The following is a 26,488-nucleotide window of genomic DNA, read 5'->3' as shown; positions in this document are numbered from 1 at the left end:
TGTGAAAGCCTTTTTAGAGAGGAAAATCTGTAAAATTTAAATTTTATGGTATTAAATCAATTACAAGACTTCCATAACAGAAGCCATCCCTTTAAAAGGAGTATATTTGGCTTAGTTCACATTATATTATCAACTCAAAATGAATTTCCAAAAGAAAAAAATACATATGTTTAAATGTAATTTTATTTTTTAGATTTTAATAATTAAATGTATTAGAAATATAAAATTTAAATTGTATAAGCAACAAGATTATAAGTAAATATATGTAACAGCAATTTTTCTCTTATAAATTATGTAATAAAATATAGAAATATAATAATGATTTATTACTCATATTAATAAAAACTATAAAAATTGAAATTTCAAATCGATGGTCTTTTTCCCAGCACATAATTTAAAAACAATCCTTGACAAGTAAAATGTAACTTTATTATGAGACTAGAAAAACAGTTTCATTTCATAGTCTTTTAATAAATTATCCTAAACTTAGCAAAATTTTCAAAAATAATTTCATTGTACATATGAAAACTATATGGGTAAATTTGGGGATAGCTTCTGAGGAGAAATCTCTACCTCTTTCTACCCACTTTTAAACTGTGAAAAAGAAAAATGAATTATAAAGAAGAAGTAAAAATCTAGTTATAGACCTTGTTCTGTCACTAAGTAATTGTGTGATCTAGGCTTCCCAGAAGCCATTCTCGGCTTCAGTGTCCTTGTCTATAGAATTAAAAACTTAAACTACATAATGCTTACAAATCTATATAGTTTTAGAACTATAAAAAAGTAAAATTATAAAAAAGTATAAAATTATAAAATTATAAAAAAGTATAAAATTATACTTTTTAAAAAGTTTTGAACTTTAAATCTCACCTCATCTGAAGAATCTACTTGTCCCAAAGTTCCTGTTGCACCTACAAAACCTTTGGAGGAGAAGAAAAATAGTTGTCCTTCATAGTTGCTACATATTGCTTTATTTTCAAATTATTCTGAGAAATACAAATATCAAAAGGCCAAGTTTTGTTATGTTAGGACACTTCATTCTAACAGTTATCTTAGCAAAGTCCAACGTTTATCTTTTTTATTTATTTATTTATTTTTTTGAGACGGGAGTCTCGCTCTGTCTCCCAGGCTGGAGTACAGTGGCGCAATCTCACCTCACTGCAATCTCCACTTCTCAGATTCAAGCGATTCTCCTGCCTCAGCTTCCCAAGTAGCTGGGTTTACAGGCGCCTGCCACCATGCCCAGCTAATTTTTGTATTTTAGTAAAGACGGGGTTTCACCATGTTCGCCAGGCTGGTCTCAAAACTCCCAACCTCAGGCTCAGGTGATCCACCCACCTTGGCCTGCCAAACTGCTGAGATTATAGGCATGACCCTCCGTACCCAGCCTCCAACATTTATCTTAAATAAGTTTGGACCAAATAGGTTGATACTTCAATAGGAATGATCCAGTGAAAACTAAGATTTAATACAGTGATTACAAATGGTGTTTCAGAAGGATCTCTTTTTAGTTTTAAACCATAGTTTACTAAAATATTGAGGGAGTAAAGTTCTGGGCTACTCTTGAATAGCAACTGTACATTTTTCATGAGTTAGAACCAGAACCTTAATAAGCTAATCAAATTCCATTTAAGAAAAATGCATTCTCTTCTTTGGTCAATCTATTCTTTTTTGCCTCTAAATTTTTACTACTTTTATTATTTTTCTTAAAAAGAGTAATACTGTTTTGGCTCAAAATAATTTTTTCAATAATGAGTAAAGTTTGAGAGGTTTTTTTGCTTTTAACACAGAAAAGTTACTACTGTTCAAATTAAATATTTAGACAAACCTTGAACTGCCAGAGAACTAGTACCAGCAGATGGTTCCTGCACACCATATACAAGCTTATCCTCAGGATATGTAAGTCCAGAGCTCTTTAAAGCTATAAGGTACTTTTCATGACTTTTCTTTACACAAGCATTTTCTCCAAGACCTAATGAAAACAAACTTCAAATCAGAAAAAAATATTCCATTCAAAATCTCAGTATGGTCTTTTCATTAACTAATATCTATAAATAGGTGAATATTCTAATGGAGTGGGAGCCCTAGAATGAATAATATAAGATAGCTTCAGATAACATTTTTGTGCTTATGTTTAGCACTAACAATCCCAGAATACACAGTGAAATAACGAAATCTATAAAGTAGGTGAGCATCTAAAATATCCAAGGGAATGTGGGGCACAAAAATTAGTAAGACATGATCCTAGCTTTCAAGGAACCTGAAAATTACAGTAAAGAAAGTCAGAAAGTTAATATGGTAGATAATAATTATGTAGCAGAATTCACATTTGGTTTGACAGTCTGTGCTCTCGTAATACCAAGCATGCAGTTATCCAAAGCAGAGTGCTTGGGAAGGGCGTATGAAATGTTTTGTATAACAATATACCATTCAACAATTCCAAGTTTTGGAACTTAAAACTGTGTATTAGAAAATCCTAGGCCATACAACCCAAAAACTTAAAATATCAAAAGTGAAAACATAGACATGATGGTTGTTACTGTTAAAGAAAGGAGATCACTTAGCAGCCTTGTGTTTAAAGAAAGAGAGGTAGGGCTGGGCATGGTGGCTCACACCTGTGATCCCAGCACTTTGGGAGGCCAAGGCAGGCAGATCACCTGAGGTCAAGACTCAAGACCAGCCTGGCCAACGTGGTAAAACCCTGTCTCTAAAAAAATACAAAAATTAGCTCGGTGTGATGGCGGGTACCTGTAATCCCAGCTACTTGGGAGGCTGAGGCAAGAGAATCGCTTGAACCCAGGAGGCAGAGGTTGCAGTGGGCCGAGATCATGCCACTGCACTCCAGCCTGGGTGACAGAGCAAGACTCCGTCTCAAAAAAAAAAAAAAAAGAGAGGTAGAGCATAATTATCTTATATCGCACCAAAAGTTAGGAGACCTGGGTTCTAGTACCAACTCCAACATAAATTAATTGTGAGGTTTAAACAGGCTATTTCATTTATCTGGGGCTCAATTTCCTCATCCATAAAACAAGAAGTTCTCTAAATAACTTCCAGCTTTAGCATTCTATGAAAATTCTACAATTTACCTTTAAGTTCTAAAAGACTCAATTTCTTATCATTATAGTAATGTATGTAAACTATAAATTTCTTCTAACATTTTACTCACCAGAAGTCAGATCTTTGTAGTTTTGTTGGTTTGTCAAAACCTGAGTAAGAACAGACCGCATTGCTCCTCCCATTTTAGTTAGGTCTTCTAAAAAGGAAATTTGAGGTTCCAAAAGTTGAAGGACCTTGTTAAGGTCCTTTTCTGATGGTCCATCAGCTGCTAAAATAAAAAAAGAAAAAAAATCAAATAAGGGTAATTTTCTTTAAAATATCTTACTGAAAATAACAGTATTCTTTTTAAATTACAATGGCTTAAATTATAGTATTTTATAATCAAAAAAGTCAATACAACAACTCTGTTTAGAAAATTGGTATCTGCCCAGCACCTAGCCAAGCAAGGGTAGACTTGTTCAGGAATTCAGTCCTTTGGAAAAAAGTAGATGGAAAAACACAGATGACCTCCTAAGGTATAAAGTACTTAATTTGTGTAACAAGAATCTGAATACAAAAAATTAGCCGAGTGTGGTGGTGCGCGCCTGTAGTCCCAGCTACTCAGGAGTCTGAGGCAGGAGAATGGCTTAAGTCTGGAGGTGAAGGTTGCAGTGAACCGAGATCATGCCACTGTACTCCAGCTTGGGCGACAGAGTGATACCATGTCTCAAAAACAAAAAAAAAAAAGTAGCAGCATTCGATCTGTGGGCCCTATACTTCCACATATATAAATGTCATCATGAGATCATTTCAAAAAAAGATAATATTTAAGAAAAAGTTTAGATCACATCCTAAAATAAAACAAGATACAATTCAAATACATTGAGAGTAGTATAAGACTATTAGGACAAAATTATGTCAAATTTAAACCTGTATAACAAATAACCTATCCCCTATAATATTCCAAAAATACAGATACATGTTAGCTGAAGGGCAAGCAACTAAAATGAAAGATAACTTTTCATAAACATGAATAACTATTAAAAACAAAAAACAGGCAAATAGAGATGGAAAGAAAGAAAAGAAGCTTGGACAACAACTGAAAAAGAATATTAAAGATGAAAAATATAGAGAGGTTTTACAGAAGCCGAGGTCTAAAAGGAAGGAAATAAAGAGATTTATAGCTTAACCATAATTGTTTTTAAAACAAAAACAAACAAATGAATAAAACCACACCTATAAAAGAGGTAATGGAGAACCTGTGTGCCCAGGAAAGGGGATGTCCATTTCATTCAACATTTATTCAGAATCTCAAAACCTACTTTCTCAGTGTAAAGCGAATGTCATATATTATCCAACTTTATATTCTCCCCAGTGACTTATATATTAATATAACAGATGTTTACTGTTCGCTGTAGGTTTTCAAGGGCTCTGAAACAAATTCTAATACAGATCTAAGGATTATAGGATGAATGAGAAACAGAATTGAAAGAAATTGGGAAACCACAAGATCTCTGAGCTTTCATTACCTTGGATTGGTTATTGCAAGTCTTTTCTTTAATTTCTTTAATTTTAAACAGTAATTTCTACACACAAAAAGCTGAATTTTGGCTGGGCACGGTGGCTCACGCCTGTAATCCCAGCACTTTGGGAGGCCAAGGTGGTGGATCACCTTGTGAGACCAGCTTGGCAACACGGTAAAACTCCACCTCTACTAAAAATACAAAAACTCAGCCAGGCATGGTGGCAGGCGCCTGTAATCCCAGCTATTTGGGAGGCTGAGGCAGGAGAATCACTCGAACCCGGGAGGTGGAGGTTGCGGTGAGCTGACATCACAACACTGCACTCCAGCCTGGGCAATAAGAGCGAAACTCCGTCTCAAAAAAAAAAAAAAAAAAAAAAAGGCAGAATTTTTTTTGCACAGACAGAAATTAATGCTGAGCAGAAGTAGTAATATAAGGAAGAAACTTCCATGAACCTACATTCATGCAGGTCATCTTTAGATAAAAAATGCTTCCATTTTTCCCTTCATATTTTCAGATAACAGATAATTAAAAAGCTATGGACCTATGTTGTCTATGTTTTACAACTGTTATGTCAACAAAAATATAACACACTTTCGTGTGAAGTACTCTTGGATTAAACTAATGATAAGCTTTAAGGTTCTTATAACAAATAATTTCTATTTCTAAAATAGGACACCTGTAATACAAAACATAAATTCCCAAAAAAGTCTGCTAACTAGTATATAAGAAATAATGCAGAAGGCTATTTCAATAACCCAGCTAGTAACTGGTTCCTTCATTCCGAAGAGACAGTAATTTGGAACCAAATCAAAATAATATTTTTCTCTATATATTCTTTTTTCTTTTCTTTTTTTTTCTGGGGGGCGGGGTGGGGCACAGGGTCTCACTCTGTCACCCAGACTGGAGTGCAGCGATGTAATCATAGCTCACTGCAGTCTTGAACTCCTGAGCTCAAAGGATCCTCCTGCCTCAGTCTCCCAAGTAGCTAGGACTACAGGCACGTGCCACCACCACACCTAGCTAACTTTTAAAAATGTTTGCAAAGACAGGGTCTCTATGTTGCCTAGCTGGTCTTGAACTCCTGGCTTCAAGCAATCCTCCTGCCTCAGCTCCCCAAAGTGCTGGGATTACAGGTATGAACCACCATGCCCAGCTTATTTTTCTGTATTTTAAGATATATTCTCTGTTAAGTAGAAGTACTTAACAAAGGATTGTATGTTTTTGTTTAAAATGTACAAATAAGGAAGTATAATGGTTTGCTCACAATAAAGATAACAAGACAGTTTTAGAAATGAGGATATTATATAACATACCCCTACACTTTAAGGATGGAGATAGAAGATGAAAATGTATGCCACAGTTTCAAAATGAATATAAAGTTATTTATAGTACTAAATAATTTTAAAACTCTAAAAATAATGCAAAATGTAATCTCTTATAGAAAAGAAATGCAGGTTATCATTAGAAAGGTAAAAAAATCATAAAAAGTTAATAAATTTGATTCATACTACTAATGAATATCTATAATTCACAATGTCAGACTGAGAACTTTTAATAGATACCTAAATCCAAATATTTACCTAACTGAAGTATGTTAATCAAGACTGTGATTAAATCTTAAAAAGTTAGAAGAACACCTGTAATTTATTTTCTCTTTTAAATATTAACATGATGATTACACACCCATATATTCTACCAGTAATCTGGAAGTCAGCAATTTGACCCTATCATAAGTTATTATATAATATACATGGAGAAAAAATATATACAGACCTCTAAAAAAAAGGTGATAAAACATTTTATCTTCTAAAATCTAAGTTAAATTCAAACATTTCCAGGAATTCTCAATTCTGATTTATCATATTATTGTAAATAAAGCCACATTAACCCCACAAAATGGTTACTTCCTCATCTGCAAAAGCTCAAATAAGTTTGATCAAAAACATTTATGACCCCAGAAGCAGAAAGCACGAAACTAGGTCAACTACAACGTATCTATAAGGTTATCTAATTTATCTTTAGTGTGTTTCTATTCAGTCCATATAGTCATCTCTTTTTTTTTTTTTTTTTTTTGAGACGGAGTCTTGCTCTGTCACCCAGGCTGGAGTGCAGTGGCCGGATCTCAGCTCACTGCAAGCTCCGCCTCCCGGGTTTACGCCGTTCTCCTGCCTCAGCCTCCCGAGTAGCTGGGACTACAGGCGCCCGCCACCTTGCCCGGCTATTTTTTTTGTATTTTTTAGTAGAGACGGGGTTTCACCGTGTTAGCCGGGATCGTCTCTCGATCTCCTGACCTCGTGATCCGCCCGTCTCGGCCTCCCAAAGTGCTGGGATTACAGGCTTGAGCCACCGCGCCCGGCAGTCATCTCTTTTTAAATGTTAAGCAAAAAAAATGATATCTGAAAAAATTCACCTCATAATTAATGCTAAAACTTCGTAAATTTATAATTTAAAAAGAGTACTAATAAGAAGTAGATTAAAACATACCTGGTTCATTATAGCCTTCTCTTAAGTACTGAATAAGACAAAATATAAATCTTGGAAGAACAAATTCAGACATCATCAGTAAGTCTTTAGGGACACAGGGAATATTTGAACTTGATTTAATTTGATGCCTTTTGCAAAACCTGTAATACGAAAAAGAAAAAAATTAACAGTAATGTCTAATCAGTTAAAAATATATTATTTATATTTACAATATTCATAAATAGAATACAGGCCAGTAAATCCTTCTTTATGATTTTTAAGGTACCAGGTTAAAAGAATGTAATTTTAATCAGTGTTTATATAAAAATGGCACTCAGGTATATTTTTCCCAAGAAAAGACCATACTATTAATAGTTAAATTCCAACTAGAATACAAAAAGAAACTCTCATTACAGAGCACATTTTTTAACTGAAATTTATTCCTTTCAAGTACCACTTTATGACCTCCACTCTTTTAAACCATTAAGTACAAGTTGATCACTTCCAAAGCATCTACATTTTTCCTATTTCTAACTTATTGCATTAATGAATAGGTAAGTGATACAAAAACTTGAAGTTTATTTTAAAAGCTTTTATGTTTAAGTGTATACATTCCTTCTAATCTTGTTTATATTCATTCTATTTTTCTTTTTCTTTTTCTTTTTGAGGAGTCTTAGTCTGTTGCCCAGGCTGGAGTGCAATGGCACAATCTAGGCTCACTGCAACCTCTGCTTCCCAGGTTCAAGCAATTCTCCCACCTCAGTCTCCCAAGTAGCTGGGACCACAGGTGTGCACCACCTCACCAGCTAAGTTTTTTTATTTTTAGTAGAGACGAGGTTTCACCATGTTGGTTGGCCAGGCTGGTCTTGAACTCCTGACCTCAGATGATCCGCCCACCTCAGCTCCACAAAGCACTGGGATTACAGGCCACTGCGCCTGGCCTATATTCATTTTCAAGTGTGATTGGTATGCTCGAGCAAAAATGAAGTAAACTATTCTTTTTTTTTTTTTTTTTCCCTTAAAGACAGGGTCTCGCTTTGCCACCCACATGCATCCTGGAAGTCCTGAGCTCAAGCAATCCTCCCACCTCAACCTCAGGCATGCACCACTATGCCTGGCTAATTTTTTTTATTTTTACTTTTTGTAGAGACAGGGTCTTGCTACATTGCCAAGGCTGAAGTACAACTCTTGGCCTCTAGCAATCCTCCAGCCTTGACTTCCCAAAGTACTGGGATTGTGAGCCACTGTGCTCCACCCTGAAGAAAACTATTCTATAGTCAATATCCAAATAATCACAAATAAGTTATTCTGTGACCAAACATATAGTTACCACACTAAACATGTAAAATGCCTAGAAATAAGTAGAAAGGAAGAGAAGCTATTTAAGCTGTAAAATATAAAAGATCTGAATGAACAGAGAAAAACCATATTCCTAAACAGAAAAATTGATTTTTTTTTTTTAAAAGACAGTTTTGGCCAGGCACGGTGGCTCACGCCTGTAATCTCGGCACTCTGGGAGGCAGAAGCTGGTGCATCACCTGAGGTCAGGAGTTTGAGACCAGCCTGGTCAACAGGGTGAAACGCTGTCTCTACTAAAAATACAAAAATTAGCCAGGCATAGTGGCATGTGCCTGTAGTCCCAGCTACTCGGGAGGCTGAGGCAGGAGAATCGCTTGAACCCAGGAGGCAGAGGTTGCAGTGAGCCAAGACCATGTGACTGCACTCCAGCCTGGGTGACTGAGTGATGCTCTGTCTCAAAATGATGATGATGATAATAATAATAATAATAATAATAAAAGACAGTTTCCCCCAGACTTAATGCCATTAGATTTACATCCCAATGGAATTAATCACAAACTAATTCTAAAGTTCAAATGGAAGAGCATATTTGTGAAAAATACTATTAAAGCCTTAAAAAAAAAAAAAAAAAAGGTTAATGATAATGAACTAGACCTTAAAGCACAGTACAAAATTATTTTAATTAAAATTCTGTGGTAATGTGCCAACATCAATGGACCACAATGGGCCAGGCATGGTGGCTCATGCCTGTAATCCCAGCATGCTGGGAGGCCAAGGCAGAAGGATCACATGAGGCCAGGAGTTCAAAACCAGCCTAGGTGACATACCAAGACCCAGTCTACCAAAAAAACTTAAATAATTTAAAATGAACAACAATGAAGTCCAGAAAAAGAATATACAAATTTGTGATGAATGTGACATCTCAAATCAATATGGTGGGAAGAAGACTTAATAAACTACGTTAGGACAAAATTTACTGTTATTTAAATGCAGGAAGCAAATTTGATTCCTATCTTATACTATATACAAAATATATTCCATATACATTAAAAATCAAATGTAAGCAATGGAGCCTGGAAGATAATTAACTATTTTCCTACATTATCTCAGAATATAGAAAGCCTAAGTTAAGACTTAAAACCAAAAGCCACAAAAGAAAGAAAAGAAACTGACTATGTAAATCAAAAGTTTCTACACAGAAGACAGTAACAAACTGGAAAAAATATTTATAATATATAAATGAGATAAAAGATTAATATCTATGACTACAAACACTCAAAAATGGATAAGAAAAATAAAACAATTCAATAGAAAAATCAAGCAAGGTCATGAACAATTCACAAAACAAGTACCAAAGAGCTAATAAACAAATGGAAAGATGTTCCAGTTTTCTCTAATAAAGCAATGAATTTTATTAAAACAAAAAATGAATAACTGGAGAAACCATTTTGTGGTATCTAGTGAAATAACTGACTTATGCAATGGAGCCATTAGAGAAAAGCTTGAGGGGAAATTTTCATTACAGTTACTTACAGTTCATTACAGTTCTTTGGTTCATTATAGTTAATTTTATTAGGTGTGGTAACAATACTGTGGTTAAATAAGAAAAAGATCTGACTATCACATCCTTATCAATCTGCTGGGCGAGGTGGCTCACACCCGTAATCCCAACACTTTAGGAAGCTGAGGCAAGTGGACTGCTTGAGGTCAGGAGTTCGAGACCAGCCTGGCCAACATGGTGAAGCCCTGTCTCTGCTAAAATATCAAAAAAATTAGCTGGGCATGGTGGCACACGCCTGTAGTCCTAGCTACTCAGGAGGCTGAGGCAGGAGAATCACTTGAACCTGGGAGGCAGAGGTTGCAGTGAGCCAAGATCGTGCCACTGCACTCAAGCCTGGGTGACAGAGCAAGACTCCATCTCAAAAAAAAAAAAAAAAATCAATCTTAGTATCATCAGAGGTTTAAAAACAAAACAAAACAAAACAAAAAAGCAGAGACACTGTGATGTGAGTAAAGCACACAACACCATTTATGAAATGTACTTATCAAACAAATTGAACTTGAATGACACCATGTCTCCAGAACTAACATTCATTTACAAGAAGTATGGGAGATAAAGGAACATGTTAAATGACACCACAAAAAAAGCAAATAAACAAATGGAGAATGTGAGACATTATACAGTACAACTGACCCAGTTTCTGTAACCTGTCAGTGACAGAGGGGAATAAAGGGGTATGAGGGCTACTCTAGGTTAAAAAGAGGCTTGAGACACCCAATAAGCACATGCAATATGTAAACCAATTCTAACAAACCGACTCTGAAAGGAATTTTTGGAAGGCATTTTTTAGTCTTTCACAAAGGAAATTCCTTTCTGGGGGAATCTTATTATAAACTGGGTACTAGTTCATTACAGTTGATTTTATTAGTGTGATAATGCAATTGTGGTTATACAAGAAAATGTTCATGTTTATTTGATGATACAGGAATTATTTTATGTGGGTGTGACAATAACAGCACTGTGATTATCACTAAAAAGTGAATTCCTGGCTGGGTGCAGTGGCTCATGCCTGTAATCCCAGTACTTTGGGAGGCCAAGGCAGGCAGATCACTTGATGTCAGGAGTTCAAGACCAGCCTGGCCAATACAGCAAAGCCCTGTTTCTACTAAAAACACAAAACTTAGACAGGCGTGGTGGTGTGCACAAGAATCACTTGAATCCAGGAGGTGGAGACTGCAGTGAGCTGAGATCATGCGCCACTTCACTCCAGCCTGGATAACAGAATAAGACTGTGTCTTAAATAAAAATAAAAAATAAAAAAAAAGTAAATTCCCTGTCTTTTAGACAGAGATAGGGACTTACAGATGAAATGCTCTAATATATGGGACCTTCAAAATAATCTGGAGAGATAAAGGGAAGTAGATGGGAGTATACCAAGAGCAGCTCTGAATTGCTACTTGTTGAAACTGAGAGATACATGAGGTTTCATTATGTTATGTTCATGAAACAGAATATGGATCGATATCGAAGTCAATGAAGTACTCTCTTCTGATGTTTAAGGGATTCATTTAAAAGATTGTAATTTAAATTTGTCTTTCAGTCAAAAATGATAACAAGGGATTTTTCCCCTAATAAAAAGATCCTACTAGTTAGGCTCATTGTGCTGACTGCTTTTATATATGTTTTAAATTTTCTATACTAAAAAACTAAAAATCTTAAAAAGAAAAAAAAATTCCCTGCTCTTTAAAGATGAATGCTGAAGGATGTCTGTGTAAAATAACATGATTTGGGGGACTTGTTTTAAAATACTTCCGAGAAAGGGAAAAAAGAGCAGTTGAAGCGAATGTGGCTAAAATCTTTAAAAATGTTGAGTCTGCATGATTAGCACAGGAAGGTTCAACGCCCTGTTTTTGCATATGTTTGGAAATTTTCATAATGTAAAAAGTTTTTCATCTTGCAGATCAGGAAAGATTCACTTTACTAATTCATTGAAAGCATGTTCAGAAATTTTTGTTGTACACATGAAGTGTAAACAGGTCGAGTTTTTGCTGGCACTTGACCATATCTATTAAAATTTTAAATGTTCATAACACAAGCTTAGCATTTCTATTTCTATGAATTTATTATACAGAAATACTCTGAAATATACTTACAAAGATGTTCATTATACCTCCATTTAGAATATAAAAAAGTTTAAAATGCATGCATTTAATCATAGAAGAAAAGTAAAACAAACTATGGCAGATCCATAACATACTTTGATTTTAACAAAAATGAGGTGGAATAATAAGTGCTAAAGTATAATTATATCTAAGATAAATGAAGTGAGAAATGAATTATATAGAAGTATATACATTTAATCTCTTCTATAAATACAATTTTAGAGAAGGGGAAAGAAACATTAATATATAAAAGAAGAAAAATATTTTCAGAAATATATACCAAACTTTGTAGAAATTAACTGAGAGTGTGATATGTTATACTTTCACTTACAATGTTAATTCTACCTATAATGTTTGAATTTTATATAACAAACATACGTACAACCTTGTAATCAAAAGGAAAAATTTAAGCCAAAAACAAAAAATAAGTTATGCCATATATTTGGTTTTAGTTCCACAATTTAAAACATCATTGGGGCCGGGCGCGGTGGCTCAAGCCTGTAATCCCAGCACTTTGGGAGGCCGAGACGGGCGGATCACGAGGCCAGGAGATCGAGAGACGATCCCGGCTAACACGGTGAAACCCCGTCTCTACTAAAAAATACAAAAAAAATAGCCGGGCGAGGTGGCGGGCGCCTGTAGTCCCAGCTACTCGGGAGGCTGAGGCAGGAGAACGGCGTAAACCCGGGAGGCGGAGCTTGCAGTGAGCTGAGATCCGGCCACTGCACTCCAGCCTGGGTGACACAGCAAGACTCCGTCTCAAAAAAAAAAAAAAAAAAAAATCATTGGTATTCTTTTTTGCTTCAAGGACCCTTTTGAGAATCTAATGAAAGTTACAACTCTTAAGAAAATACATACATAAATGCAAAATAAAAGTTAGCATGTTCACACTCTGCTGAAGTCTATCTACCCTTAAGGTAGGGCTTTTAATTGTTAGGTCAGCAGATGACAGAGCAGAGAGACGGATTTTCCTCGGTCCTCAAGGCAGACACACAGGCAGAGCCTGAGCAGCCTCCTCAGTTGCCTCTGTGTCCCATCCAAATACTATTTTCCATATCTGCCATATTATGATAAAGGGTAGGAAGCATCACACCTTAAGGTTCAAACCTTGATTTAAAAGAAAAAACGAATTTAAGAACTTCTTCCAGTCCAGGCACATTTGCTCACACCTGTAATCCCAGCACTTTGGGAGGCCGAGGTGGGCGACTGACTTGAGATCAGGAGTTCAAGACCAGCCTGGCCAACATGGTGAAACCCCATCTGCACTAAAATTATAAAAATTAGCCAGACATGGTGACATACACCTGTAATCCCAGCTATTCAGGAAGCTGAGGTAGAGAATCGCTTGAACTCAGGAGGCGGAGGTCGCAGTAAGCTGAGATCTCGCCACTGCACTCCAGCCTGGATGACAGAGCAAGACTTCATCTCAAAAGAAAAAACAACAACAACGACGAAAAACTTCTTCCAGCTGGGACACACAATATCTAAATAAAATCAAGTACACTTTTTTAAAGCTATATTTCCATAAAAGCTTTTTTTTTTTTTTTTTTTTTTTGAGACACAGTCTCAACTCTGTTGCCCAGGTTGGAGAAATCAAGTACCCTTTTTAAAAGCTATATTCACATAAAAGCTTTTTTTTCTTTTTTCTTTTCTTTGAGACACAGTCTCACTCTGTTGCCCACGCTGGAGTGCAGTGGCACAATACCGGCTCACTGCAACCCCCGCCTCCCAGGTTCAAGCAATTCTCCTGCATCAGCCTCCCAAGGAGCTGAGACTACAGGTGCCCGCCATCACACCCATCTAATTTTTTGTATTTTTAGTAGAGATGGGGTTTCGCCATGTTGGCCAGGCTGGTCTCAAACTCCTGACCTCACGTGATCCACCTGCCTTGGCCTCCCAAAGTGTTGGGATTACAGGCGTGAGCCACCGTGTCCTGCCTTTGTAAAAGCTTTTAAAGATAAAGGAGAACCTGGCCTGTGTGACAGATTAAAGAGCTAGCTGTGATCTAAGACAACTTAATTAAGAAGCCTGCAAGCATAAATGTGAAGGACAGAAAATGGATGAAACGAAAGCCAGGAGAGAAGAATAGGAAAACATAATTGGGCACAAAACTGAAGGATGTACTAAAAGAATTGACAGCTGGAAAGCAGAAAGAGAAAGGATTAGAAAGCACAGAAAGCTCTCCTTAGACACTTTGTGCAGGAAAGAAACCAATTCCAAAGAGCAACTGAGTAAAGAAAATCTGAACACAGTACCAAGTAGCTAAGCCAAAGGAACAGTAAGAATGGTCTAAGTAATTTCGAGACTGAGGTTACAGAAGTGTATTAGAAGACTGGAGATTAAAAACTTAATGGTCAAAAAAGTTAAAAAAAAAAATCATACTCTGGCAACTAGTTTGAGTACGGCAGAACTGTCCAATGTGGATGTAACATACTGTAAGGCTGACGAACAATACTGGTTTTTGTAATTCAGGCTGAGCATGGTGTGGGGGACTGACCATTTAACATAGCAGATGCTCAATAAAGACTTGATAATACTCAGTTTGAGGCAGGAAGATTGCCTGAGCCCAGGAATTCATGACCAGCTTGGGCAATATAGCATGACCCTGTCTCTTTAAAAAATCTTTTTTAAAATTACTATTAACATTTCATCAAGTCCTAGAAAAAGATTTGCTGGAACAAAGAATTAATTAACAGAACAAAAAAGAAATTTTTTTTTTTTTTGAGACAAAATCTCACTCTGTTGCCCAGGCTGGAGTGCCATGGCATGATCTCGGCTCACCGCAACCTCAGCCTCCCGGGTTCAAGCGATTCTCCTGCCACAGTGTCTGGAGTAGCTAGAATTACAGGCGTGTGCCATGATGCCTACCTAATGTTTTTTTTTTGTTTTCTTGGGTTTTTTTGAGACAGAGTCTCGCACTGTCGCCCAGGCTGGAGTGCAGTGGCGCAATCTTGTTTCACTGCAAGCTCCGGCTCCTGGGTTCATGCCATTCTCCTGCCTCAGCCTCCCAAGTAGCTGGAACTACAGGCACCCACCACCACACCCAGCTAATTTTTTTGTACTTTTTTTAGTAGAGACGGCGTTTCACTGTGTTAGCCAGGATGGTCTCGATGTCCTGACCTCATGATCCACCTGCCTCGGCCTCCCAAAGTGCTGGGATTACAGGCGTGAGCCACCGTGCCAGCCTTTTTTTTTGTATTTTTAGTACAGACAGGGTTTCACCATGTTGGCCAGGCTGGTCTCGAACTCCTGACCTCAAGTGATCTGCCTGCCTTGGCCTCCCAAAGTGCTGGGATTACAGGCGTGAGCCACTGCACCTAGCCAACAAAATTATTTTAAGGGCATCCAATTAAATAATAATCTGGGACCCATTTAATAATCCCAGTTGTTCAAATTTTTTTTGAAGAGCTACTACATGCCTGGAACCTAGGCCCTGGGAATATAGAGGCCTTGTCCTCATGGAGCTAACTTTCTGAGGGAGGAGGAAAGAGAGAAACAAGAAAATAAATATGGAAATATCTGATAGTAATAAATTCTACAAAATTATTTCTAGCCTGGGCAACACTGCAAAACCCCATCCCTACAAAAAATACAAACATTAGCCAGATGTGGTGGTGTGCACCTGTAATCCCAGCTACTCAGGAGGCTGACGTAGGAGGATCACTTGAACCTGGGTGCAGGAGGTTGCAGTAGAGATTGTCCCATTGTACTCCATTCTGGGTGACAGGGTAAGATTCTGTCTCAAAAAAAAAAAAAAGAAAAAGTATTTGACAGCACTATATATAAAAAGTATCCATGAGACTCCTTTAGATTGGGTTTGTCAGGGAAGGTCTTTCTGAAGAGGTGATATTTAGGCTACAGGCCAAAATGTCATGAAGGAGGTAGGCTAGACATGCAAAGCTCTGGGAGAGTTAAGGGAGAAAGTTTGCTATTTTTACTTTGTGTGTTTAGATTGTACCAATTCAACCATCAAGAAATTTACTTCATTTAGAACACCTAAATTGATCCTAAAATTCATGTCACTTCATCAGCAATGACTAAGCCTACAGGTAGAACCAATAAGTCAAGTAAGCTAACCAAAAGACACCAGTAAAATCAGTCAAAAGACCTGACAAATGAAACTGCATATAAACATGTATTAACAATCTCTCCCCAAATGAACAAGAGAGGGGCTTTCTAGACAACTGGTATAGCTCCAAATTAAAAATGAGGCAGGAAGTAATACATTCACATTAGCAGTTCAGAGGTCACAGATAACTTTCTTCAAGGAACCCAACAGATTTGCAAGATTAAGAAGGTTAAATAGTCCTTAGTGGGGAAGGATGTTACAGCAATAATAGAATGATCAAATAGAACTACAAAAATAGTAGACAAAATGACTTCTCTATATTTTGTTTGACATCATCTTTTTAAAATTTTTCACTGAAGCACACAGATAAAAAATTGCCTAAAAGGTAAGTATGCAACTCAACAAAATATCACTAAATGAACATACTCACGTAAACGCCAACGCCAATTCAAGATCAAGAAACACAACATTACCCCCCAGAAACTCTCCTTATGATTCTTCTGAAATCAAATTTAAATGACTAAAAGCAAACTTCCTGGACTGTGGGAGAAGTAGAGGAGAGAGGAAACAAAAGGGGGGGGCGGGTTCTGGTGCTCTCTTTGCAAGTTACTGATATTCGGTGGGGAGAAAGAGGGCAAGGAGAGGTCAACTCAAATAATGAAACCAAATTTTTCAAGAATTTGAAAAGTATGTGAGATAATAAGCTCCCCTACAGATGTTCTTTGGCAAGAACATGCTATTCTCAACTCACTACACACATTACACATTATTTTGCAAGAAATTACACACATACACATTATTCTGCATATAATTTTGGATTATTCCAAAATAATGGAGATTCCTGGAGAGTCATACCACCCCCCCCAATGTTAAACGCCCTGATGATATAATCTGTGCCCTTCATCTGGCAGGTGGGGAAATCTCAGAAACATTAAATGACATACCTAACTAAACTTTAACAAAATTATCAAAAGATATTTAGGATACAGGCCAAAATGACATAAAAGGCATACCATAAACATATATGATATCTACCTAAACAAATCTATATATTTAATATGATCCTGTGAAAATAACAGTAAGGAATAAACAAGCTGATTCTAAAGTTTATACGGAAGAATAAACAAGAATCGCTAAGAAAATTAAAAAAAAACAAGAGTAATAAAAGTCAAGTAGCTTTATCAGAGATGAAAACTTATTTTAAAGTTAAAATCATCAGAAGTATTGATTCCAGCCTTTAGGAAGCTAACATTCTATAGGACAGAAATAGACAATGACGATGAATACAATTAAGTAAACTACAAAGCAGAGAAAGGGAGATCAGAAATTCAGTTCCAAATTCACCTATACATATTCCTGGGCCATTTTCCTAGATATACATTTCTACATCTCTCATAGGAAGGACTAAAGTACAGCTCCATCCTATGTCTAAAACTGCTAGATAAATGGTAAGAACTAAAAGAAAAAACTTTAAATTCCATCTACATGGGTTTAAATAGTATTTAGTGGACCCTAAAGTACCAGAAAAGCAAAAAAAAATTTTATGAAAACTAAAAATTTTACATTACAGCATGCACATAAGATCAGAAAACTTGAAAGTAAAAATAGAGATGTTGTAAACCTATTAAACTATTAAGACAGTAAATATACATTGAAACCTTGAAGCAGAAACAAAACAGCATGGTAATGGTACATGAAAAATAATATGGGTCCAGAAATAGAACCAAATACATGTGGAATTTATAATAAAGGCAAAATTCAAATCTATGCAGAAAACAGGGCTTAATCAGAGAAATGATACTGAGATATTTAGGTAAACCAGTCAAGCTGGGGTAGGCGGGAGGATCTTCCTCACATCTTATACCTCGATAATAAATTCTTAACATATCAAAAAGGTAAATGTAAAATGTGAAATCGTTAGAGTGCTAGACCCAACTTGGTGTGGGAAGAGTTACTTAGTAATTGTGTAGAAGAGACAGTTTAAGTATGACAAAATCTAAAAGTCACTAGATTTTGCTTATTAATTAAACATAAAAGATTAATAAACATAAAATTAATAAACATAAAAATTGACAAGAAAAAATTTCTGTATAAAAATAAATGCCCATGGGCTTCTGTTTTTCTTTCTTTTTTTTTTTTTTTGAGACAGAGTCTTGCTCTGTCATCCAGGCTGGAGTGCAGTGGCACGATCTCAGCTCACTGCAACCTCCGCCTCTCGGGTTCCAACGATTCTCCTGCCTCAGGCTCCCGAGTAGCTGGGATTACAGGTGCCTGCCACTACGCCCAGCTAATTTTTGTATTTTTAGTAGAGACAGGGTTTCACCATGTCGGTCAGGCTGGTCTCGAACTCCTGACCTCGTGATCTGCCTGCCTTGGCCTCCCAAAGTGCTGGGCTTACGGGCATAAGTCACCACACCCGGCCGGCATTTGTTTTTGAAAAGACAAGTAGGAAAAAAGGTTTGCAACTCATAACTGGTCAAAGAGTTTGTGATGGTTAATATTGAATATCAACTTGATTGGATACAAAGTATTGTTCCCAGGTGTATCTGTGAGGGTGTTACCCAAGGAGATTAACATTTGAGTCAGTGGACTGGGAGAGGCAGACCTACCCTCAATCTGGGTGGACAACATCTAATAAGCTGCCAGAGCAGCTAGAAAAAAGCAGGCAGGAGAAGATGGAAGACCAGACTTGCTGAATCTTCCAGACTTCATCTTTCTCCTGTGGTGGATGCTTCCCGCCCTTGAACATCAGACACCAAGTTCTTCAGCTTTTGGACTCTTCGACTTACACTGGTGGTTTGCCAAGGGCTCTCGGGCCTGTGGCCACAGACTGAGGACTTTACAACAAACCGTTGGAAAGTCCCTACTTTCGAGGTTCTGGGACTCGGACTGATCCACCACTGGCTTCCTTGCTCCTCAACTTGCAGATGGCCTATCGTGGGACTTTACCTTGTGATCGTGTGAGTCAATTCTCCTTAATAAACTCCATCTCATATATTCATATATCCTATTAGTTCTGTCCCTCTAGAGAACCCTGACTAATACAGGGCTATTTTTCCTAAGACAATCCAAGAGAAAATGAGAAAAAGAAATACCAATCGTTCTTAAACATATGAAAAGATGCTCAAGTCAGTAAATAAACACATTAAAACTATACTGAGGAATAAAAACAAACAAACTCACACTGAGAAAAAACTTGTCAAGATGGAGTAGCAAGGAGCAAATTTACTCCCTCATCTTAAACAATTAGAAAATTGGGGAGGATGCTGGGGGGGCATGGGCAGGTAATGTATGGAACAATGGTTTTCAAACATTAGACAATAGGCAGTGCAAGACTATGACCCTTAAGAGAAAAGAAAGAAAAAGGTGAGCCCCAGACCTACACCTACTGCTCAGAGGCACTTTCCAAACTGCAACAAAAGGGAGGTGGAACCCAAAGAGAGCCCTGTGGCCTCAGTGAGTTGAGAAAACAGAGATAGAACTCAGGGATGTTAAGGTAGCTAGAATTTGAAGGACTGAAAGGGAGCTCTGGAGACATGCAAACAGACCCCCTAAGTCTTTGGCTGAGTGGAATTTTGGCTCTCGTAAGTGGAAACACCCAAGGCGAGGGTAAAAACAATCACAAAGGAATGGGCAAAAGAATTACCAAGAATGACACAGAGCTGGGAACAGTTCATGTTCCCAACAGCGAGAATGGCGAAACCTCAAAATATATGGGAATCACGTAGAATCTTCTGAAGGGTACTGTACTACCAGTGCAGATAAATTCACTCAAGACTAAAGGTTGCTTTGAACCCACACTAATATAGCTTAAAGATAAGCCCTGAGTCCAAGTAACTTATCTGCACTGCAGAACAAAATCCAAACCTAAGGAATACAACTTAATCCACAATCAACAACATAAAGTGCAGAAATTCTGGCGCACAATCAATGTTTTCTAGGCATGCAAAAACAAACAAAAAACAAAAACAGAAAAATATCACCCATAACCAGCAGAAAAATTAACAGACATAGACCCAAAAGTGATGGAGATAATGAGACTAACAAACCTATTTTCCATATGTTCGAGAAAGGACAGAAACGAAAGCATAATGATGGAAATAGAAGATATAAAATAGAACTGTATCAAACTTGTAGATTAAAAAATAAGGCCAGGCGCAGTGGCTCACACCTGTAATCCCAGCACTTTGGGAGGCCAAGGCGGGCAGATCACAAGGTCGGGAGATCGAGAACATCTTGGTCAATGTGGTGAAACCCCGTCTCTACTAAAAAAATACAAAAATTAGTCGGTTGTGGTAGCGTGCCCCTGTAGTTCCAGCTACTCGGGAGCCTGAGGCAGAAAATCGCTTGAACCCAGGAGGCAGAGGTTGCAGTGAGCCAAGATCGCATCACTGCACTCCAGCCTGGGCAGTAAGAGTGAAACTCCGTCCCAAAAATAAATAAATAAATAAAATATCGGCAGTGAAGAATACACCAGATAATTAACAGTAGAATGACACTAGAAAAAACAGATCAATGAATTTAATGACAGAGCAATAAAAATTATCGAAAATAAAACACAGAGACTAGAAAAGTAAACAGAACCTCAGTGAACTGTGGGATAATAACAAGGTGGTATTGCATTATACTGGAATACCAAAAGAGAAGGAGGGGAGACAAAACAAATTATCTAAAGAATTAGTGGCTGAAATTTTTCCAAATTCATTAAAAATCTAAAATTGCATATCCAAAATACTCAAACCTCAAACAGAATAAATATTTTTTTAAGAGCCATGCTGAGGGCCGGGCGTGGTGTGTCACGCCTGTAATCCCAGCAGTTTGGGAAGCCGAGTCAGGTGGATCACCAGGTCAGGAGATCAAGACCATCCTGGCTGGCATGGTGAAACACCATCTCTACTAAAAATACAAAACATTAACCAGGCATGGTGGTGGTGGGGGCCTGTGGTCCCCACTATTCAGGAAGCTGAGGCAGGGGAATGGTGTGAACCCGGGAGGAGGAGTTTGCAGTGAAGCCGAGATTGCCTCACTGCACTCCAACCTGGACGACTGGGTGAGACTCCATCTCAAAAAAAAAAAAAAGCCATACTGAGGCACATGATAACTAAATAGCCGAAAACCAGTGATTAGGAGAAAATCATCAAAGTAACCAGAAGAAACTGACTGATTCATTATATACAAAGGAACAGATACAAATAACAGCAGACTTTTTGTAAAAAATTATGCAAGCCAGAACAAAACGGAGAGAGATTTAAAGTACTAAATGAAGCCAGGCACAGTGCCTCACAACTGTAATTTCAGCAATTTGCGAGGCCAAGGTGAGTGGCGCTTGACTTCAGGAGCTCAAGACCAGCCTGGCCAACATAGTGAAACCCCGTCTCTACTAAAAACACAAAAATTAGCTGGGCGTGGTAGAGGGTGCCTGTAATCCTAGCTACTCAGGAGGTTGAGGCAGGAGAAATCACTTGAAGCTGGGAGGCAAAAGTTGCAGTGAGCCGAGATCACACCATTGCATTCCAGCCTGGGTAACAGAGACTCCGTCCCAAAAATAAATAAATTTATTTCAAATAAAGTACTAAATGAAAAAGTTATATGCAAAGAAACAACATTGAAAATCTAGAATTCTTAACACACAGAGAAAATACCCTTCAAAACTGAGGAAAAATAAACTCTTCAAGCTGGCATGGTGACTGACACATACCTACAGTCCCAGCTACTTGGGAGGCCAAGACAGCCTAGAAAACATAGCAACACCCAGTCTCTTAAAAAATAAAAATAAAAGGCCGGGCGCGGTGGCTCAAGCCTGTAATCCCAGCACTTTGGGAGGCCGAGACGGGCGGATCACGAGGTCAGGAGATCGAGACCATCCTGGCTAACACCGTGAAACCCCATCTCTACTAAAAATACAAAAAACTAGCCGGGCGAGGTGGCGGGCGCCTGTAGTCCCAGCTACTCCGGAGGCTGAGGCAGGAGAATGGCGTGAACCCGGGAGGCGGAGCTTGCAGTGAGCTGCGATCCGGCCACTGCACTCCAGCCCGGGCTACAGAGCAAGACTCCGTCTCAAAAAAATAAAAATAAAAAAAAATAAAAAAAATAAAAATAAAAAGGCTTTTCAAACAAAAGCTGGGACAATTCATTGCCATCATACCTGGTGATAAGAAATATTAAAGGAAGTTTTTCAAGCAGCCTTATGAAAAGCCCACATGGTTAGAAAATGACCCTCTTGTCAACAGCCATGTGAGTAACCCATCTTAGAAGTCGATCCTCCAGTCCCAACCAAGCCTTTGGAAGAGGCAGGCGAATCATCTGAAGGGTCAGCAGTTTGAGACCAGCCTGGCCAATGTGGCGAAGCCCTGTCTCTACTAAAAATACAAAAATTAGCTGGGCATGGTGACACGTGCCTGTAAGTCCCAGCTACTCGGGAAGATGAGGCACAAGAATCACCTGAACCCAGGAGGCAGAGGTTACAGTGAGCCTAGATCGCACCACTGCACTCTAGCCTGTACGACAGAACAAGACTCCGTCTAAAAAAAAAAAAAAACTCACAATAAAATTATACTGGAAATCATTAACAAGATAGCTTTAAAAATTCCCCAAATTTAGAAATTAAATAAATAACATACCTCTAAATAACACACAGGTCAAAAAAGGAATAAAATTAGACTGAAACACCTTTTTTTCTACCTATCATATTTGCAAAGATCAAAAGTTTGATGACATACTTTGCTGGCCAGGTTGTAAAGTAATGGATACTCTCATACTGACGGAAGGAGTACAAACTAGCATATTATATATGAGAACAATTTGGCAAAAATTTATGAAAAGTATAAATTTACATCCATTTGACCCAATAATTAAATAGTGATTTAGAGCAGGATCTCTTAATTTTTCATCCTTTTCACCATACCCATGAAGACATTTTATCAAACCAAAGTCCAAGAAAGAATCTGCATATTATTTCCAGATGAGTCAACCTGGAGGAAGACGTAGTCTAGCCAAAGTAACAAAAATTCTGTAATTCCCATAATTTTCAATGGTTTCAAGAAACAATTAAAATTTCAAAATCAGCACTGATTCAAAAAATCCAGGCTGCATGGTCCTAAAACATTAAATGACAATGTTTTAATGAAATGACAATGTCATTCATTAAATGACAATGTTTTAATGAAAACGAGAAATCATCTTGGTTTAAGAATCTATTATATATAGTATTTTAATACCAGCATTAAGGATGAACCTTTTTAACCTCTTCCTAATCTCAACACGTAATCCCTTAAATACTCTCTATTGCTTTTTTTAGTCTTAAAAAAACAACCACCAGGAAACTTCTTTACCCTGAGATTTTATAACTATATTAGCTTGAATTAATTTCAGATTAGAAATAAGGTAATACAAAATACTTATCAATACTTTATGTTGTATTTCATAAGGTGGATAGTGGTACCCGAATGTCCATTGTACTGAAATTCTTTAAACTGTACATATACATTTTATAAACTCTCTCCTGTGTATGTAAGTTTATAACATAAAAAAAACTTAAGATTTATCAATATAGAAACAAGTTAAAACTCCCACTCAATATTATTCTAAATAAATCCTAGTAAGGCGTCACTTCCCACTTTCTCAATGACAAAAAAAGGGTTAACTCTAACTACCAGTGTTAAAGTTCCAGTTTACAAAAACCTAAACCTCTTTCTTTTAGAGTACCTAATTACAGGATGGGAAATTGAGTCCGTGATGAGAAATACAATTTCCAAAACCATGGTAATACATTAACAGTTTCAGAGACAAAGAAGAATATCTACCTTACAGGTTTTCTTCCTATTGTCATTAAAAAACTATTTGCCAATATATATTTCTGACTAGAATTCTTTTTTTTTTTTTTTTTTTTTTGAGGCGGAGTCTCACTCTGTCGCCCAGGCTGGAGTGCAGTGGCACGATCTCGGCTCACTGCAAGCTCCGCCTCCTGGGTTCATGCCATTCTCCTGCCTCAGCCTCCCGAGTAGCTGGGACTACAGGCGCCCACCACCGTGCCCAGCTAATTTTTTGTATTTTTTTTAGTAGAGACGGGGTTTCACCATGTTAGCCAAGATGGTCTCGATCTCCTGACCTCGTGATCCGCCCGCCTCGGCCTCCCAAAGTGCAGGGATTACAGGCGTGAGCCACCGCGCCTGGCCTAGAATTCTTTATATTATTAAGTATAATACATAGATAACATTCATAAACTTTTTTTTAATACTTTAAGTTCTGGGATACATGCGCAGAACGTGCAAGTTTTTTACATAGGTATACGTGTGCCATGGTGGTTTGCTGCAGTCACCAATCCATCATCTAGGTTTTAAGCCCTGCATGCATTACGTATTTGTCCTAATGCTCTAGCTCCCCTTGCCCCCCACCCCGACAGGCCCCAGTGTGTGATGTTCCCCTCCCTGTGTCCATGTGTTCTCACTGTTCAACTCCCATTTATGAGTGAGAACATGCGGTGTTTGGTTTGCCCAAAGAAGTTCCAAGACTAGAATTTTTAAACAGCTTTCTCTTCTTCTCTCCCTCATTCACTTCCACACACATATGCACATATAAACAACAAACACAAATGCATGCAGATTTAAAAAACAAACAAACAAACAAACAACTAAGTCCCTTTATAAAGAAAAAAAAGGGCCAGGCAGGATGGTTCACACCTATAATCCCAGCACTTTGGGAGGCTGAGGTGGATGGATCACCTGAGGTCAGAAGATCGAGACTGGCCTGGCCAACATGGTAAAACTCCATCTCTACTAAAAATACAAAAATTGCCAGGTGTGGTGACGTGTGCTTGTAGTCCCAGTGACTCGGGAGGCTGAGGCAGGAGAATCGCTTGAACCTGGGAGGCGGAGGCTGCAGTGAGCCAAGATTGTGCCACGGCACTCTAGCCTGAGCAACAGAGTGAGACTCTGCCTCAAAAAAAAAATAAAAAAGAAGAAGAGGAAGAAGAAAAAGAGGAAGAGCAAAAAGAAGGAGAAGGAAAATAAAGAAAAAGTATTTACATTACAAGAAAGAACCTATACATCTTTGTAATTGCCTGACAAAAAGACCCTGCTCATAGCTTATCATAACCTGGTAAAAGATAAACCAGTCATTACTAGACAAAACTGAAAGTTCTAAATAATTGTCTGCCTCCTGCCCAGCTCTTCTCCATGAACCCTATTCACCTGTTCCCATCCTGGGTTCCGTATTGCAGCTAAGGACAGCACCATTTACTCAAGCATTCATAAGTAACTATTCCCTCTCACCTTTCAAACTGGAATTCAAATAGTTACATGTTAGTTATATTTAGGCTATCATATGGTGTGTAAAGCCAAAACACAGCTATTTAAAAATTTACATTCATTCACTGTTTTGGTTCGAATGAGATCTCAAGTTAATTATTTAATTTAGTCATTATTCATACACACGTTTGCTAATTTTATTTGGTTGAGGAAAAAAAACATAAATTTCTATATCCATAAAAACCTATGGCTCTCTTAGAGGACTCCTTTTGGTTTTTTTTTTTTAGATGAAGTCTCACTCTGACACAGGCTGGAGTGAAGTAGTGCAATCTCAGTTCACTGCAACCTCCAACCCCTGGGTTCAAGTGATTCTCCTGCCTCTCAGCCTCCTGAATAGCTGGGATTACAGGCACCTGCCACCACGCCCAGCTAATTTTTTTTTTCCCGTATTTTTAGTAGAGACGGGGTTTCACCATGTTGGTTGACCTGGTCTCAAACCCCTGATCTCAAGTTATCTGCCCGCCTTGGCCTCCCAAAGTGCTGGGATTACAGGCGTGAGCCACCACGCCCGGCCTCAATTTGTTCCTAAAGAGCCAGACAGTATTTTCTACTTTGAGGGCCATGCAGTCTGGTGTAATTACTCAATTCTGTTTTTGTAGAGTGAAAGCCACCATAGGCAATAAGTAAATAAATTAGTGTGGTACATTCCAATAACATTTTATTTACCAAAACAAGTTGCCAACCCTTGGGGAATAGTTTGCCAACCTCACGTTCCAAAAGGATCCAAAAGGATGTAGAGCCATAGAAAAGAAAACACAAAAGCCTACCTAATCTCAGTTATCAAATTAATCCATTATTCCATTCATCTATTAATCAAATGAGGTCAGTGCTCCTAAATTGTGAAGAAAGTGTATAAAACAGAAATCTGAGTCACTGTTCCAAAGGTCTTAAGGTATATCTCAACTATAAAATGAAGAATTGGTAGTAAATGACCTCCAAATTATGCTCTAGCATTAAAATTCTATGTGCCCTTCTACAAATAGGCAGTCTAAATGCCCAGAGAGATTAAACTACATTGTCTTCTGATCATAAACAATTACCAGAAAAAAATAACCATGGAGGACAAAGTTGCAGGCATATGAAAACATCTCAAAAGATGTCTTCACGTAAATGGTTCAGCAGTAAGC

At 37.7% G+C, this 26,488-nt stretch overlaps 1 protein-coding gene across 6 annotated transcripts in view; it reads right to left on the bottom strand.

The window, feature by feature from the left end:
• Positions 1–26,488, bottom strand: part of UBR3 (ubiquitin protein ligase E3 component n-recognin 3) — a 268,381-nt gene that overhangs the window by 213,828 nt on the left and 28,065 nt on the right. For 4 of the 6 annotated variants that reach the window (XM_015110341.3, XM_015110343.3, XM_015110344.3 and 1 more), the window contains exons 2-5: positions 7,047–7,186; positions 3,167–3,325; positions 1,829–1,972; positions 871–920 (exon numbers count right to left, since the gene is read on the bottom strand). In XM_015110341.3, the coding sequence (XP_014965827.1) occupies positions 871–920; positions 1,829–1,972; positions 3,167–3,325; positions 7,047–7,186 (493 nt within the window). The remainder of the gene's footprint in view (positions 1–870; positions 921–1,828; positions 1,973–3,166; positions 3,326–7,046; positions 7,187–26,488) is intronic. The other 2 variants (XM_015110342.3, XM_015110347.3) reach the window with 1 other exon arrangement.

The sequence above is a fragment of the Macaca mulatta genome, chromosome 12 (genome assembly GCF_049350105.2).
Source record: "Macaca mulatta isolate MMU2019108-1 chromosome 12, T2T-MMU8v2.0, whole genome shotgun sequence".
Taxonomy (NCBI): Eukaryota; Metazoa; Chordata; class Mammalia; order Primates; family Cercopithecidae; genus Macaca; species Macaca mulatta.
This window is presented reverse-complemented; position numbering and strand designations above follow the sequence as displayed.